General features: G+C 39.2%; 1 protein-coding gene across 1 annotated transcript in view; it reads right to left on the reverse strand.

Moving 5' to 3' along the window:
* Positions 1–355: 355 nt before the first annotated feature.
* Positions 356–16,480, reverse strand: part of CPNE8 (copine 8) — a 325,161-nt gene continuing 309,036 nt past the window's right edge. The window contains exons 17-20 of the mRNA XM_089684926.1: positions 15,934–16,036; positions 6,856–6,913; positions 3,862–3,935; positions 356–2,077 (exon numbers count right to left, since the gene is read on the reverse strand). Of these exons, the coding sequence (XP_089541052.1) occupies positions 1,889–2,077; positions 3,862–3,935; positions 6,856–6,913; positions 15,934–16,036 (424 nt within the window). The 3' untranslated portion in view covers positions 356–1,888. The remainder of the gene's footprint in view (positions 2,078–3,861; positions 3,936–6,855; positions 6,914–15,933; positions 16,037–16,480) is intronic.

Here is a 16,480-nt window from a genome sequence, read left to right on the forward strand (position 1 = left end):
GCACTATTCCTCCTACTGCAAAATTACAGTTATGAAGTAGCAACGAAAATAATTTTATGGTTGGGGGTCACCACAACATGAGGAACTGTATTAAGGGGTCACGGCGTTAGAAAGGTTGAGAACCACTGCTTTAGGCCTTTCAGTACTAAGGACATTAACATGCAATCCACATTCAAACCGTCCATTAAAGCCATTTAATTTTGAATATTAAAAGTCTCACTGACATTGCAGTTTATAGTCTCCTTGGATCAAGTCCAAGCATTTTATGTTGGTTAATTATAAAAAAGCCATACTACACCACATTTCTTATAATTATTCCAGATATTTTTTTCATGTTGCAATAAAGAAAACTATGTTAGCAGTGTTTCAATATTTTTAATATAATAAAAAATTAAGATATAGCGTTACATAAGTATAGATCCTCTAAAATTGCAGATATAATTTGATTCAGCAAAATACCTGTTACCATGCTTACAAAAGAAATTAGTAATTACAATAAATTTTGTTTTAACAGTACATCATAGAAATAGACAAAATATTTATGCATATATTATGCAAATAAAATTACATTTACAAGTCTGTTACAAGGTTGACACAAAAAAAGAAAAATATATAGAATAATTTCCATCATTTAAAGGCAATTCACAATCATTTTGAGGAACTGGGTGTGTGTTTAAGGCCATTAGTTCTAGTATAATGTATTGTATTTGACACATAGTAGCACAAAACTGTGTTATATGTTGTAAAAACTGTACATGCAGAAAAAAAAAACATTTTTACCATTATATATGAACAAGCATATATATGTATTTGGGTAATTTAGTAAACATAGCTTTTGTGTACAGAATAACACAGACGTGCATTTCTCACACATTTCTTGTGACATCTCAGAGTTTCATGTTAGCATTACCCCTGCGGAGCAATGGAAGACAGGGTTCTTACCATTTCCGTCTTTTCATACTCAATGGCATTAATGTGAGTAGGTGCTAACAGGAAACCTCAACATGTTATCAATTCTTTGACACACAAAGATTTCGACACATGCATCTTATTAAAACTTTACAAACCAAAAATGTGTTTTCTTTTCTAAAAAAAAGACAGTCATTCAAGCATGTAAGTAACTTGAATTTTTAATAACGATCAGTGGCTATTTTTCAATTAGCTTCTTTTTGGCATGTTTTTTTTAATGAAGAATAAATTATTCAGGGTAAAATATTAAAAACAAAATCACACTTTTTCTAATTTGTGTGTTGCAAGCTAATTTTCTTATGAGGACAGTTTATTAAGTGCTGCATTTCAGAATTACTTCTTCTTTTCCAAGAGGTGTGAAAGCACTTGTCCACGTCTCTTAATGTTTGTGTAAGAGATCCATTAAAGTGCTATTGCTTTTTTGTGGCTATAATTATTGCCAGTCAGAAGACACTGGATTTTAAAGAATTTAAAACTTTCTGTAAGAATTGTTACAAAAGTACTGAAATTTAAAAATTAGTAACATGTAAACATTAACACCAAGGAATTGCATTCCCACATAAGTAGAGTTCGGTTAGGGAGAAGGTTACAGTTTGGGTTAAAAGTGTGATTTGTGCTTCCCCCAACAGTTTTAATAATAAAAATCAATGGTCACAAAAATAAGACTCAGGAAACAGTTTCAGTCTTTTGATTTTTTTTCCTGCCGAGTATATAAAATCTTTCTGTTTTCACATATATCCATATTTACAGTTTTGGTCTGTAAACAGAATCATTTAGATCCGGAAAAGTCTCTCTGTATTCCATGCAAACAAGCAGGCTTGTTAAAAGTCCAGACTTAGTGCACCTTACGTTGAAGCTGGCCTGGCATTGGCAGCTTGCTAGATTTCATGAATATTGGAAGAACTGTACTTTATACTAGTCAGATCTGAGTCTGTAAATGGTGTCCAGTTGGTGTGTATGGAGGTGGAGCAGGAAATGGCTTGAATCCTCTGGATCTCATGTACAGGAGAAACTGATCAGGAATCTCTGCTAACACATCCTTAGCAAGTCGTGCCATACTCAGTACATGGTTTCCAGTTCGGTCAATGTAGTCCCGGAAAGGAACAAACTGTAATAAAAAGTAAAGCAGTAAATTGTAAAGAGAAATGTGACATCTTATGGAACACCCCATCAGCCATATTTGCACATTTCAAATTATTCTTAATGTAATTCAAGCGTTACAATGTAAACACTCCTACAGCAAAATGAAGCAATGGCTTTTAGTATTGTAGCATGCTGTTGAAAAGCATTTTAGTAGACTGGATCAAAGCATTCATTCTCCTGCCATGCATTTATAGTTGCTTTGTGCCAGTGCAGAGAGCTTTACTTACAGCTGTAACAGTCTAAGCTCAGCTTTTCATGTGAACTACATATAGCTACAGCTTAAAGTGATTTTAAAGCTTCATTTTTTCCCTAATATAATAAAGATGTTATACATATCTGCTTTGTGTAATGGTATTGCACAGAATAATCCCTTTCCTCCCTCTCTGGGGTCTCACACTGCAAATCTTGGCTCCTCCTCCCTTCCAAGTGCCCCATTGCAAGCCACCACCTGCCTCTTCTCAGTCCAATGAGCAGTCACATGATTCAGTGATGCACAACCTGTGCCTGGTCACATGGCTGTAATGTCATCTGCCATCTTGTAACAATACAGGAGTTTTGCATTTGTTTATGATCCAGTGCTGAAATGGGCTCACTATCTGCTGTCTATCTGGCTAGCCTAGCATGCTGTTTTGTCTGGGCACTACTGTAAGCTAGGCAAGGCAGAACGGGGTGCCCTCACACAAAGGTGTCACAAACTCATCCAGTCTCCCTCTCTAGCTGTATGACCAGCATCCCATTGAATATATAGCGTGTACTTCTGAATGGTGAAATCTGACTTGCAATCTTGTACCAGTCTGAGGATGATAAGGTTGCTGTTCATATGCACGTCTAGGAAAATAAATTGCCTATGATTAAAGGGTCATTCCTTTCAAAACTGAACTCTCCCTTATGGGTGAATAGTTGCGGATAAAATTATATCCTGACCGTGATATCACTGTTAGGCTCACTCCTGTTGCTGCATTCTCTATAATGTAAAATAAATGAAGAGGGCAATAGGGGAGTGAGACCAGGCACAGGGGTATAACCACATTGTGGCAGTGGACAGGTATAGGAATGTTTAGAAGGATGCCAAAAGCACTCTTAACTGCACACAGATTCTCCACTGAGAAAAAAGACAGAAATACATTGCTGTATTATAACTCTAAAGTAGGTCTTAGCATGGGGGTCAGCAAGCTATAGTGTTAAACCCATTGATCATGGGCATGTGATGGGTAGATCATGACCCCCAACATGCCTCCAAACCCAACTGATACTGACATGTCATATGACACTGCCAAGGGCAGACCTAAGAGGACTTCCCACACTTTGCTGGGCACCACTGATCAGGGGTCCGATGAGTGAGTTTTATGGAGGGAGTGGAGAGTTTGTGCTGTAGTCGATCTTAGCTTGCAGAAGTAAACGTTTGTACTTAAAGTGGATATTTTTGCTTGTGGGGAGAGATGTGTGTTACATTAAACTGACCTCTGCACTCTTCAGTACTTATTCCTGACCTCAGTGTTACTTACTCTTGACCCCTGAGCTTTTCAAACCTTCCTTACTTTTTAATTGGGCCTTGCTAGGTTGTCGCCTTTAAACTGTAGAGTTAGATCTCCACCTCTTCACAGTTGCCTACTCCTCATTTAGCAACTAGCAAATAACCAAAATCTAGTGTCTATGGTTCCTTTGATATCGGTTTAATATGTTTCAATCACTTATTTAGAACAAGAATAATATCATTTTTAGGCAATCATTTGACAAGCAAGTTATTACCTGTACAATGTCCCTCTCTGCATACCGTCCTCTTGATGATACTCGAACTTCATCACCATCCAATTCTACCATTGCTTTAAAATAAATAATGATTTGTCACAAACCAGTAATACAAATAATATAATACAATGTTTTTCAACACTACACATGTTCTCCTTTTTAAAAGCCAGTATTTACCAAATGCACTCTGATGTGGGTCACATATCTCAAGTATCATGTGACATGCACATTTATTACCAGCACACTTTACATGATATAAAGTCATTCCTTCTAAAGAACAACTTACCTTTTATTAAAGTTGTCCTTTAAATATACTATTCACCCTCTCAGTGAAGCCTACAACCAAAATACTTAAATTTATCCCTGTTCTTGAGTTCTTCACTATGTGCCTCTGCCCGGTGCCATTCATCCTTTGCAAGAAAAATACCCTATCCAGGTTATTTGCCTAGTGATCACAAACTCTCTAAAGACTGTGTGTCACCAGACAGGCCCACATCAGAATAAAGGTAAGTCAGCATTTGCAAATTCCAGTATATATAGACTAAATCTGGCGTTAGGTTAGACCCCAACATAAGAATGCATGTGCATGCTTGTTTATGTCACTGGAATAGGAAGGTGTGCGTACCAGCCAACACTTTGTGATGACCTAACCCTGTGAGAGAGGATTAGCTGAAATTGATCAGATGGAGGTACCTGCATAGATCTTCTTGTATGGATAGGCATGAGGCCTGGTCTGCCTAGTTTCTGCCAGACTGGACAGAGATACTCCGGACTATGGGTATTTATATGCACAGGAGAGGAATTTACTGGAGCAATTAGTATTTTGTTGTAATCATCACAAACACAAATAAGGGATTATCTGCTCTTTTCTCTTGATCTATCTGTCTTTATGTTGAATCATATAATATGTTACACCCATGTTTTTATACATAGCATGTTATCCATTGCACATGCATTCATAGCTGGATGGATAGAAAATATGAAAATGAGGCATAAAAAAAGTAAATAAAAAATACAGCCAAACACTGAGTAAACAATGGGTAATGTGAAGTGGTGGCCTTTTGCATTTCACCGTTCTATAGCAGATAATGCATTATTCTCTGAAAATATATCATTGAGCATTTCCCATTCAGAGGTTCACATTTAAAATATTGGCTTTTTTTCTCAGCTTATTGATTCTTAAGGGGGAAAGGAGAATGTGGCCAGAAACTCTGCTTCATTGTCTGAATTTGTACATTTGCTGATATAAGCCTTTGTAAAAAAAAAACTGACCTGTAAACTAGCTTGTTTGGTTTTAAATGACAAACTTTTATTACAGGGCATATTTAAAAATCCTATTTTAGCTTTTCTTTTTTTTTTTTTCTTAACACTGTTGTGACAAAGCCCAAGAGTATGGCTGTTCATTTACTTGAATTATATTACCAGTATCTGCGTGTTAAGCCATTTAGCAACTACGGCATCCAAAGCACATAAAATAGAGCAAATGCAATCACAGATGCAGCGTTGGCAGGAATGAGAGCCCTTTTGTTGTCAATGCCAAAAATCATCTTACTGAACAAGGGACAAAGCTGTACCCTTTGTCAGATATAGTGGGTGCAACACAAGCAGCATTGAGGCACAACTGTAATCCTAACTCAAGTGAATCAATATATAGGTTGGCAACGTAAAGCGCATAATGATTGTGTGCTGCTGTGAGGGCTGCTCTTGTGCTGCAATTTGTTATAATGCATTGCGGTGCTTGCTGTTTCCTTTTTTTTTTTGTACTTCTGTGTCATTTTTACGTGCTGCCCCAGAATAACAGGTAATACACATTTCTAATAGCAGATTTAGCAAAAATTAGAATTACAGCACATCTAAGTATTCTTTTCATGAGGGCTTGTACACCTGAAAGTTTATGGTGGAACCAAATGGTGCTGAATTAAAAGTGCTTAAATGGTGAACACTTGAATATCCCTTATATCGCTCTTTTGAAACCCTTAACTAAAGATGTATAAAGCTGAAATACTCTGATCTATTGTTTCCTTCTTTTGCTCAGCATTCCTTCAGGGTTCAATATTTGGCTTTTTCCCCAAAGCAATGAATGTAGTTCAATATATGAACATACAATATGTGAATACATACTAAGGGGAGTACAATTGGGGAAATCAATAGTGGAGAAGGATCTGGGGGTTCTGGGAGATCACAAGCTTAATAATGGCATGCAATGCCAAACTGTGGTTTCTAAAGCGAGCAAAATCCTCTCTTGTATTAAAAGAGGTATAGACTCCAGAGAGAGAGATATCATATTACCCCTGTACAAATCATTAGTAAGACCTCATCTGGAATATGTAGTTCAGTTTTGGGCACCAATTCACAAAAAGAACATTGGAGAATTGGAGAAAGTACAGAGAAAGGCAACCAAACTGATAAGAGGCATGGAGGAGCTCAGCTATGAGGAAAGATTAGAGTACTTGAATTTATTCTCTCTTGAGAAGAGGAGATTAGGGGGGGATATGATCAACATGTATAAATACATCAGTGGTTCATATAGTGAACTCGGTGTAGAGTTATTCACCTTGTAGTCATCACAGAGGACAAGGGGGCACTCTTTATGTCTGGAGGAAAAGAAATTTAATCTCCAAACACGGAAAGGTTTCTTCACAGTGAGAGCTGGGAAAATGTGGAATAGACTCCCTCAAGAGTTGGTTCTGGCCAGCTCAGTGGATTGCTTCAAAAAAGGCCTGGATTCTTTCTCAGATAAACAGAATCTAACTGGATACTATTTATAGGTAAAGTTAATCCAGGGACTATCAGAATACCTCTCGGGGGATCAGGAAGGAATTGTTTTTCCTGCAGGAGCAAATTGGATCATGCTTTGCTGGGTTTTTTTCCTTTCTCTGGATCAACTGTGGGTGTAGGATTATAACTTTTTTTTTTTTAATGGTTGAACTGGATGGACCTTTGTCTTTTTTCAGCCAGACTAACTATGTAACTATGTAACCATGAACCACTTACCATCAAATTCTGCAGGTCCCACTCCAACAATGATAATTGACATTGGAAGTTTTGAAGCCTTTAAAGAAAAGAAATGCATCCACGTTTAACATAAAATAACCACAGCTAATAGCATGTGATACATGATAATTATACGGTACGTTATTTCCACCTGAAAAAATGGTAGAAATAATTCTGCTCAGCTATACCTGGTAATAATAGATACAATTCAAGACCATAAAACACATTGCTATGTGTCAAAGAAATTCTTTTAGTAAAGGTAAGACTACCCTGAAATATCAGTGCAGAACGATGTTATACTTGACAAGTTCTCTCATTGTCAAAAGCTCTTCTAAACAAGCAATGGATATAGTGCCACTAATAAAAAGGATGTCATCGCTGTAGTTTCATGCTCAAAACAAAGATGTCACCTGCCAAAAATCATACAAGCTCCCATAGTACACTAGATATGGGGTTTGCTGCTGAAAGCAGTGTTCTTTGTATAGCAAGAACATTTACATTAACAAAAAGGTTATCTTCTAAATGTCAAATAAATAGAATGTGATTTACTTTTAGTATAGTTACAACATATAAATGAGGCAATAAAGTTAGTTTCAGCTTTTAATAAGCCCCATTTTTATGCTTGCAACCAGAAATCCCTAGTTCTTCAGTAGGTTTTCTGAGAAGTTAAAGCAGTGGCTGTTTTTTAACCGTAGCTGCTAACTTTTATTCTTTTTACTGGAGACTGGAGTGCCGCTTTAAAGTCACTGGGGTTGACTTACTAAGGCTTGGTACATACTACTTTAGCTCTGTGAGCCGCATTTTGCATGGGCATGGACAGCAAGGGGCTAACATGAGGGGCAATCAAAGGGTTAACTGTGTGCAGGGAGTGTTTTACTAGGGGCCGTGTCAGTGTGCTTCATCAGCCCCGAGTAATTACCATCCGGGACCTGTTGATTGACAGCAGCAAAGGGCTGTGTGGGTAGGGCGTGCGCGCAGTTCGGTCATGCCCCCTATCCAGAAATGCAAAATCACATGTATATATATGTGATTTTGCGTACCCATGCCACTCTGTAGCAGTATTTCTGCTATAGGGCGGTCAGGAAGCAGTTAAGTAATCATGTGTTAGAAAACATCACATTTTTTAATTTCCCTTGTACAACTGGATATTTAAGTGAACACAGCCTGTCCTTTTTTACTATAATTTATATACACAGATATTAGTAAATACAGAATTTCCTGCTTACCCTGTTCCTTACTACTGATGAAGCATGGGTGATTCTGCTGCTAGAGACAAATCACCAGCGGCACGATTGCTAAAAAGGTTTGCTCTCTGTCCATGTGGAATCACTGTTGGGACACACATAGCAAGGTATTGCTATCCCAAATGCTTCTGCTCCTCAAATTTTAGGGATGGGAGATACATCTTGCTGCCTTAGCAACAGATGGAGCAATTTATAGGGACAAACAGGCAGCCTCTTAGCAATCCTGTCGCTGGTAATTTTGACAAATTGTCATTGGCTGAATCTCTAGCGGCATATTTGCAGTGCGTCATCAGCCATACTGTGTTACATACTGAAACATCATCCTAATAATACCTTTTTGGAGAAAAGAAAAAATTTACTCCCCTGTGTTGGCTAAAATATGTGTCTTAATGCACAATTCAATACGTTTTACTTAGATTTTAGTACGCTGAGCAAACACTGTGCAGCATGTTTGGTGTATTGTATTTTGTAAGGAAAATACACCCTTTGGGGTTCATAACATCATTTCCTGCCACCATTTTCAAATACATATATAGTGTTCAGTAGTGCGCATGTTACATGTATTTTTCATGTGTTTTACATGTGTGTTAATTTTGACTTCAAAGTACTGGAATAACATAAGTGAACCTTTTACTTTGCCCTGCATGGGCATAGCACAGGTTCACTTTAAGGCTGAAAATCACTAGTTTTAAAAGCTTACATCCATATCCAGCCTTGAAATATTGGACCTTTTTGTGTATTCCAGACAAGTGTGTTTTAATTGCTTGCATACCTTTTAGACTGTTATTTTACTTATAAACCTGTATACCCACATAAAGGGGTATAGATTGCATAATTATATAAATGGGGAATAAATCAGAATAGTATATGTGTAACAAGATTCAAACATTAAAATCACCTTATCTACAACCTATTGATTTCATTCTTAATGAAGCAGATTGGCTTCTCAACACAGAAAGCACTGTGAACATAAAATTCTTGGGAAAATGTGAGGATATGGAACTTCTCAGACTTCTGAAATTCTAAGAGTTGGCTACTTATATTAGTTGAAAGCATCAGTGACACAAATTATATGCTTTTAGCCAAGTGCTATGTAATTTTCCTACAACCACTGATTCAGTTTAAAAGAGTATCCATTGTAGATTACTAAAAGGATTAAATATAATTTGTAGTCTACCCAATATACGGTAATGGCCATGGCAAATTTACAAGCTGCAGTTTCCCCTGCAGCAGACGCATTCGTACATTGCTTTAAATAAAATGATAATTTTTTTCACACAGCACAAAGCCCTACTTCATGAGAACAACTATTTTTATTCAGATAACCAAAAATATTTTGGGTTCATCTTACTTTCAGGAAGCACATATCATCTGCTAGATTTGTAAAAATAATTCCGACAGTCAACCTAGAGCTAAACAATGATCAAAATGGTAATACAGACACTTACACTGAGGTACATAGATGACCTCCACCTTCTGCATACCAGAGGGGACTGTAGCAAATAATCAACATTTTGCATCATATTATATCATATTAATTGCCTATTGCTGTAATAGAACACTGTCATTCAAGGTAACCAAAATGTACTATAATTTGAAAGCACATACTTATTGTAATCAGTAAATTCATACATAAATACTATAACACACAGTGCTTTTTTCAAAAGGAATGTGGAGGAACGCACCTCCAACACTAAATTTATGTAATGGTAAGGGGTGCTTGAGTGTGCTGGAGGGTCTATTGATGATGGCTGCTGGGGGATCTATTGTTGCTGGGGGAGACTTACGTTTCTTGGCATTCAATTGTGGCTGGGAGGTATCTACTGTTGAAGGAAGGGTCTATCAGTGCTGGCTGCTGGAGAGTCTATTGATGCTGGCTGCTGAGAGATCTATTGTTGCTGCCAAGGGTCTATTGTTGATGGGGGGTATATTGTTGCATGGAATCCATTGTTGCTGGAGGGATTTATTGTTTCTGGGGGTCTATTGTTGCTGGCTGCAGGGAATCAATTTTACTGTTTATTGTTATCATTAACCAATTCCATATAAACTAATTGGCACCACTTGGTTCTATATGCTCTAAAAGGGGCAGTACTAGGAGGTGGGTAGGGTGTGGAACCAAGGGACAGTGATCAGAGGTGAGTAAGGGGCAGAGACAAGGGGTGACTTGGAAGGGGGGATACCTGCATCTATTCCCTGAGAAAAAAGCCCTGATCACATATATACTTATTGTAATAAGAATGTTAATCCATAAATAACACTAATGATTAGGAGGTAGAGATGCAGTAAAAGGGAATTTTCAATCTATTAGAACAAGTGGGAAAGCTCATACAACAAAGCTTCATACAACAAAGTCCAGGGCACTCATGATGTATCATTTTTCTTTATTTAGTCATAAATTCTAAAGGCTAAAAACAATTAAAACACAAGCTGCTGATGAACATTTCTCGTTTACAGTGCCTGATTTCTCAAGGCAGCTCCTTCATACTGGTCCGGTCATCATTCTTGCAGCATGCAGTGCTTGGAATTTATTGGCTTGAATTCAATGAGGAGATCGCTAAAACATTGCCAGCCTCACTCTTCTCTGGATAAGCATTAAGACACAAAGTTGGAATGGCAGAGATATAAAGCAGAAACCTTTGTTTCTGTGCATGATTATAGGATTCAAACTAATAGCTAATTTGCTATTGTAAAACACCAGTTTATACCCATTATTGAACTAGGCACTTTCTATGCATAAAGGTAAAGGGAGTCATATGTCAGAATTCCTACACCATAGAGTGAGTGGTCATCATCTATCTGTTTGGTGGTGGAGACCTTTTCTTATGGGCACACTGGGACACATTTTTTTTTCTGATTGAAAATCACATTTTTCATTAATACATATGTGCATCTGTAACAGAACCGACCCAGACTGCGCTTGAGTACTTCCGTTAGACTACTGCTTCCCTGTCAGAACACCGACAACAGACACCACAGGCGACCATACAAGACTAGACGACACCAGTCTTGAAGTAAGCCATGAGGTAGGCAAGTTAATTTGAACACAGATACAAGATAGATACACTCGGAGGCAACCCCCCCTCCCTGCATAATGACACAAGGCGGGGCAATCTACATTTAGTAACAAGAGACACGCAGGTATTCAAACTTCACACCAGTAGACAGCCCCATCAGGAGGGAGGGCTGCTGGACACCCCCCATTAAGCTAATACACAAACACATACATCCCATAAAAGTTTGCTCCCAAGCCAGACACACAATAGAAAAATGGGATGCAACCACATGACATTTAACAATCAACAACCCCCACACAATATTAGGACAGATCACCCTGTACCCCTAACAGGTACAGGGTGATTTACACATAAGAGGGATATGGGGAGCTGAGACAGGGGTCTCCCCACCTCTCCAAAGTGAGCTGGGTTCCATGGGCCCCCCACCCAAAGTGACTCCCGTCACATTATCATTTAGAAATTTGTATTGATTATGGTCATACAGATATAGGTAATTTTGTATTATAATTTTGTTTGATGTACAGTGCGTCACTTAGATTTAGTAAAATTCCTGATGATTACCTACATGTGGGAGGGTTGGGGGTTGACTTGGCTACTCTTCTTTAGAGAGTTCCCCAGCACCTGCTGGTTCAGCTTGGCTCCTGGGCAGGATGAAATCTATAAGTGTATCTGGATGTCGCAGGGGTATGGAGCACGTGTCACTGGAGAGTTATACCTGAACTAGGATAAACATGTGAGCTGCCGATGATGACAACTTCCTTCTGAAAATCGGAATCAGTCTGTCTCTGGTTTCAAAAATTTGTAGCATGCAGAAGGTGAAGTTAGGTCTGAGCTTCTGATTTGCATACCTGTCCAAAGGTTGGTAATGCAAACAGTAGTGAGGCCACTGAATTATAAAATAGCATTTTTAGAAGGAGAGGTAAAAAAATGATAGCTTACGTGTTCCCTCAGTACAGGTTTCTTTTAAACGGCAATCTTTGTTGTCCGATTGTGGTTCCAGCACAGAAACATCCAACATGCTTGCTGATAGCATCCTCAGAAAGAAACTTTAACTAAATGACTGCATCTACCAAATATTCTTCTGGTATTGTAGCACCAGTGTATGTGGTGGCTGTGGTTAAAATAACAAACAACCACACTCAGAATCCCACTATCTCACAAGAAAAATGGAGAGGAGAGAACTGTCAAAGAGGTATGATAGTAAAGATGTTGAAAAGAGGCTGGGGAAGAGACCAACCCGCCAAGTAGGAGAAATAATGGGATATGTGGTCATGCGGTACCTGTACTCTATTAGAGCACAAACAGTAAAGCTTCAGTACACAATTTCTGCAGTTGAAAAAGATGCAAGGGTAGCAGGGAACAAATATATGGACACAAAATACCTTAAAGTAGAATTCCAGGATAAACCTAACTAGTCTAAAATACATGCTCCCTCCCCCCTGCTAATACCTACTGTATGTTGACTAACTAGTGTAAGAAAGAACTATATACTTACTTATTTTAAGACCGTTCTGGTCAGGTCTAGTCACGTGATCTGGCTCCCCTGTTTCAGTCAGTGATGGCTGAAGGAGAAAGGAGGGAGCACCGACAATGGATGGGCCTTAGGAGCGTATGGGTGATGTTACAACTGGAGGTTTTAACAACTTTTGTCAAGAGCTCCGTCCTCTTCCTTGCAGCCACCGCTGACTGATACAGGGGATAACTTGACTAGTACCACTGTACATTTGCTTCACTTCCAAGTCATAATGCAACTGTGTTGATCAGTTATCTGTCTGTTAGCCAGACATGCAATTTTGCACTGAAATTTTTGACTCAGAATTTACTATCATATTTGGAAAGTATTTTCTTCAATAATGACATTTATGAGTTTGAAATTCTTTGTCAATATCCAAAATTTAAAAGTATAAGTTACTATAATTTTCCAATCATTTCTTATGGTTTAAATCAATGAACATAAGAGAAATAGAAAGGGGGATATTGTTGGCCTTTTCCTAAAAATTCTTATTCCAAGAAAGACTCAGACCTTCATCCAAGTCATTGGATTTGCATGACTGTAAGGGTTTGTTCGCATTGGGTTCAGCTTGTAAAAGAGAAGTATGTACAGAAACCTTTTACAACTGTTGCATTTGTAGAGCTCTGCTCAGCTTTGCTGAAGCTTGAAAATTACTTTTCAGCTGCACTTTGTGAACGGCAAATGCAGATCTTTAAAGAGTGAGCACTGACCATCACCTTAAGCAAGCAGCTTGCAGACTGCAGTAGGATACAGTACTACTTGAGATGTTTGAAAGCCTTTGCTTTGCTTAAAGCTTGTTTAAAGTGACAGTGAACAGTGACAATGACAGTGAAACTTGCAAACATTCAGGTTTTTATTGCCGATGAGATATACTATGTCTCTTCTGCATTAAAGGATATGTTCACCTTTCATAACGTTACAAACATATTCAGGGTGTAACAGGTAACATGCTATGAAATGAGCGGCCCCTGCTCCCCCCCAATTACCCGCTTTGAAAGCTAGCAGGGGATCTTCTCCCCCCCACTAGCTGTCAATTTTTTTTTTAAACCGCAGCCATGCGGGGCTCTGCTCGCGCTGACGCATCACTCATTCACACTATTTTATGAATGAGAAGCTACAAGTACCATAGCCTTAGTGGCTGTGAGCTTGTAGTTCTCATGATCTACCACTGTTCGTTGAGCACTATGGTTGTTCATTTATTCTTCCTGTCAGTAAATATCGGCTTGCCCTTATGAACTACGAGCAAGCAGATACACTGACAGGTCTGCAGGAGTCCTGCGTGGCACCAGTGATCTGCTTATCGCTGGTGCAATGCCTTCCAGGCTCCTACAACCTATCCTTTAAATGTTCTTACCTGCCTATGCATACTGTACACTGCAGCATACATAGAGTTTTGGCATCTGCTGAAGTAAATTAACTCTTACGCATGAGAAAAAAGGACACCACCTAGGGCCAGCCAATCAAAATGACTGAAGAGCAGCACCCTGAAAAAGACTGGACATAAATGTCAGCGGCCAGTGATGGAGACGCATGCATGGGAGTGATGTCATCTCAGCCGGTCAAACTGGTTGAAGATCTGAACCCAGAAATAGACTGGCTGAAGCAGTGGGGGGGGCTTCAGGATACTGCAGTGCTGCAGTGGAGGCAAGTACAGTTTAATTTTAAAGGCTTCAACAAGGCTGCCAGAAGCTTTCCGTACACACTGTCCTCATACAAGCTAAAGCCTGTGTGAACAAAGCTTAAAGGGGAAGTATCGCCAAAGCTCTTTTTATACTTCTCCTGTAGGTCACGGGAGTGCAATTCATTCTGAACTCCTGTGACCCATTTTCAGTCGACAGCATGCTAAAGTTCACTGTTGGCTGACATCAATCAGCTGGTCCAGGCTTTGAAAAGATCTGGACCATATAGTCGAGATGCACCCAGAAACCTGGACTAGCACTTGGCTCAGCGTCTCAGACCCCCCCCCCCCCTACAGTCCAGGCGCTCCGGTGAGCGTTGGAGGGGCAGAGCAGAGAGCTGGAAACTGACAGTCACGGCCCTCTGCTCAGAGCATAGGGGAGAATTTAGCGATCAGCTCTCTTTTTAAAGTTCATACTTCTCTTTTAAGGCATTAGAGGTCAACAAGTCTACACAGTTTTAATACAGGCTTCCTTTTAACCATTAAAATATCCACGCATGATTTAATTTTTATAGATGTGATTAGGATAGTAAAATGATTACATTACTGAATAACCAGAATGATTTGTGTGTAGGAACCAAAAGAGAGCAACATTAATTATCACCCCTGTGAATCTGCCTTCCTCTGGATCAACTATGGGTATGGGATTGTGTATATGGAGGTTTTCTATTTTTGTGTATGTTTTTTTCCCTGTAGGATGGATGGACTCTTTGGGCTCGTTCACACTTGGCTGTTTTACCAACGCTTGCCAAACGCCCCTATAGCATTTGGCAAGCGTTGGTCCGGTGTTTGCGGAGCGTTTTTCCACGCCCGGAAAACGCTCCGCAAACGCAGCATGCGCGGTTTAGCGGCGGTTGCTAGGCATTTGCCGAGCGTTAATAACACCCCACAAACGCCTATAATGCAGTTTGAGTGGTGTTACCGCTCCGCAAATGCCCCACAACCGCATTGCAACCGCATTGGAGCGGCACCATAGACGAGAATAGGAGGCTTCAACGCCTCCTGACTCGACCAGAGGCGTCTGTTTTGCCGCGACGCAACGCAAACACTCCCGTTAGAACAGCACCTTGTGCTGTAATGGGCAGAATTGGCAGAGGCGTTTGGGAAGAGGTAAAAACGCTTCCCAAACGCCTCTCTGCCGCCTGCACACAATGCTAGTGTGAACGTAGCCTTTGTCTTTTTTCAACGTTTTAATTTTGTATGTAACTCTGTAATGTTAGGTGGCCTTGGATGCTAACGTTAGCACATCTGACTAACATACCAACTACAATACTTTTACACTTACGATGTGATACTGACTACAGAATATACAAATATAACATACTGAAATATTATTTTTGTGCTTAGCAACATGACATTCCAGAAAAACATTTTTATACATTGTGATACTGTATAGTCTGTCACCTCCATAATAGGACTTCAAATTAGTTGATAAAATGTCTACAACGTATTTTCCATTCATCCAGGTAATTGCCTTCAATGAATACTCTTATATCCAAAAAGCAGCTTGCACGTTAAAGCCTGGATTGTTCCTTTAAAAGCAGCAAATCAAGCGAGCATTCCAAGACAGCAGGTGATTTCAGTCTAAATGGGAAACTACCAGAGCTGCATGAAAAGCAGTTCACTTACATTGACTATTGCTTCCTTTGTCTGAGCCATGTCAGAGATAACTCCATCTGTAATAATCAGCAGAACAAAGTACTGGGAGCCATCCTTTACAGAGGCCGCATATCTACAGGAAAGAGAAAGAACAATTACTCTAAATATAAGCTTTGGAAAACAGCTACAAACAGTCTTGAACGCATTTGAGAACTGCTATTAATATGTCCGCATGAAGACTGCAAGGAGACCTTGCCAATTTAAAGGAAACAATAGCTGTAAAGCTTTCAAGATGACATACTGCACTCACAATTCCTTTTCCTATTTTTCCCCATTTGGTATCTACATGGGTTGCATTAAGTTACATTTGACATAAAATACATTTTAAACCGCTACTGTTTAGCAAAATGTACCATAATCCCACAAGCCTGCTGGGAGTGGTTCAATCTACTACCTCTGTGGCTATAACACTGAATAGAAATTGGCACAACAAAGCCTTTTCATTTTCATATTCTAAGAAAAAACCCCTGCCATATTACTACTAAATGGAAGTCCATTTGGTACTTTCATCTCCTAC

This window comes from Staurois parvus, unplaced genomic scaffold, assembly GCF_062004578.1.
Source record: "Staurois parvus isolate SC_StPar_1 unplaced genomic scaffold, SC_StPar_1.0 ptg000019l, whole genome shotgun sequence".
In the NCBI taxonomy this organism is placed as follows: Eukaryota; Metazoa; Chordata; class Amphibia; order Anura; family Ranidae; genus Staurois; species Staurois parvus.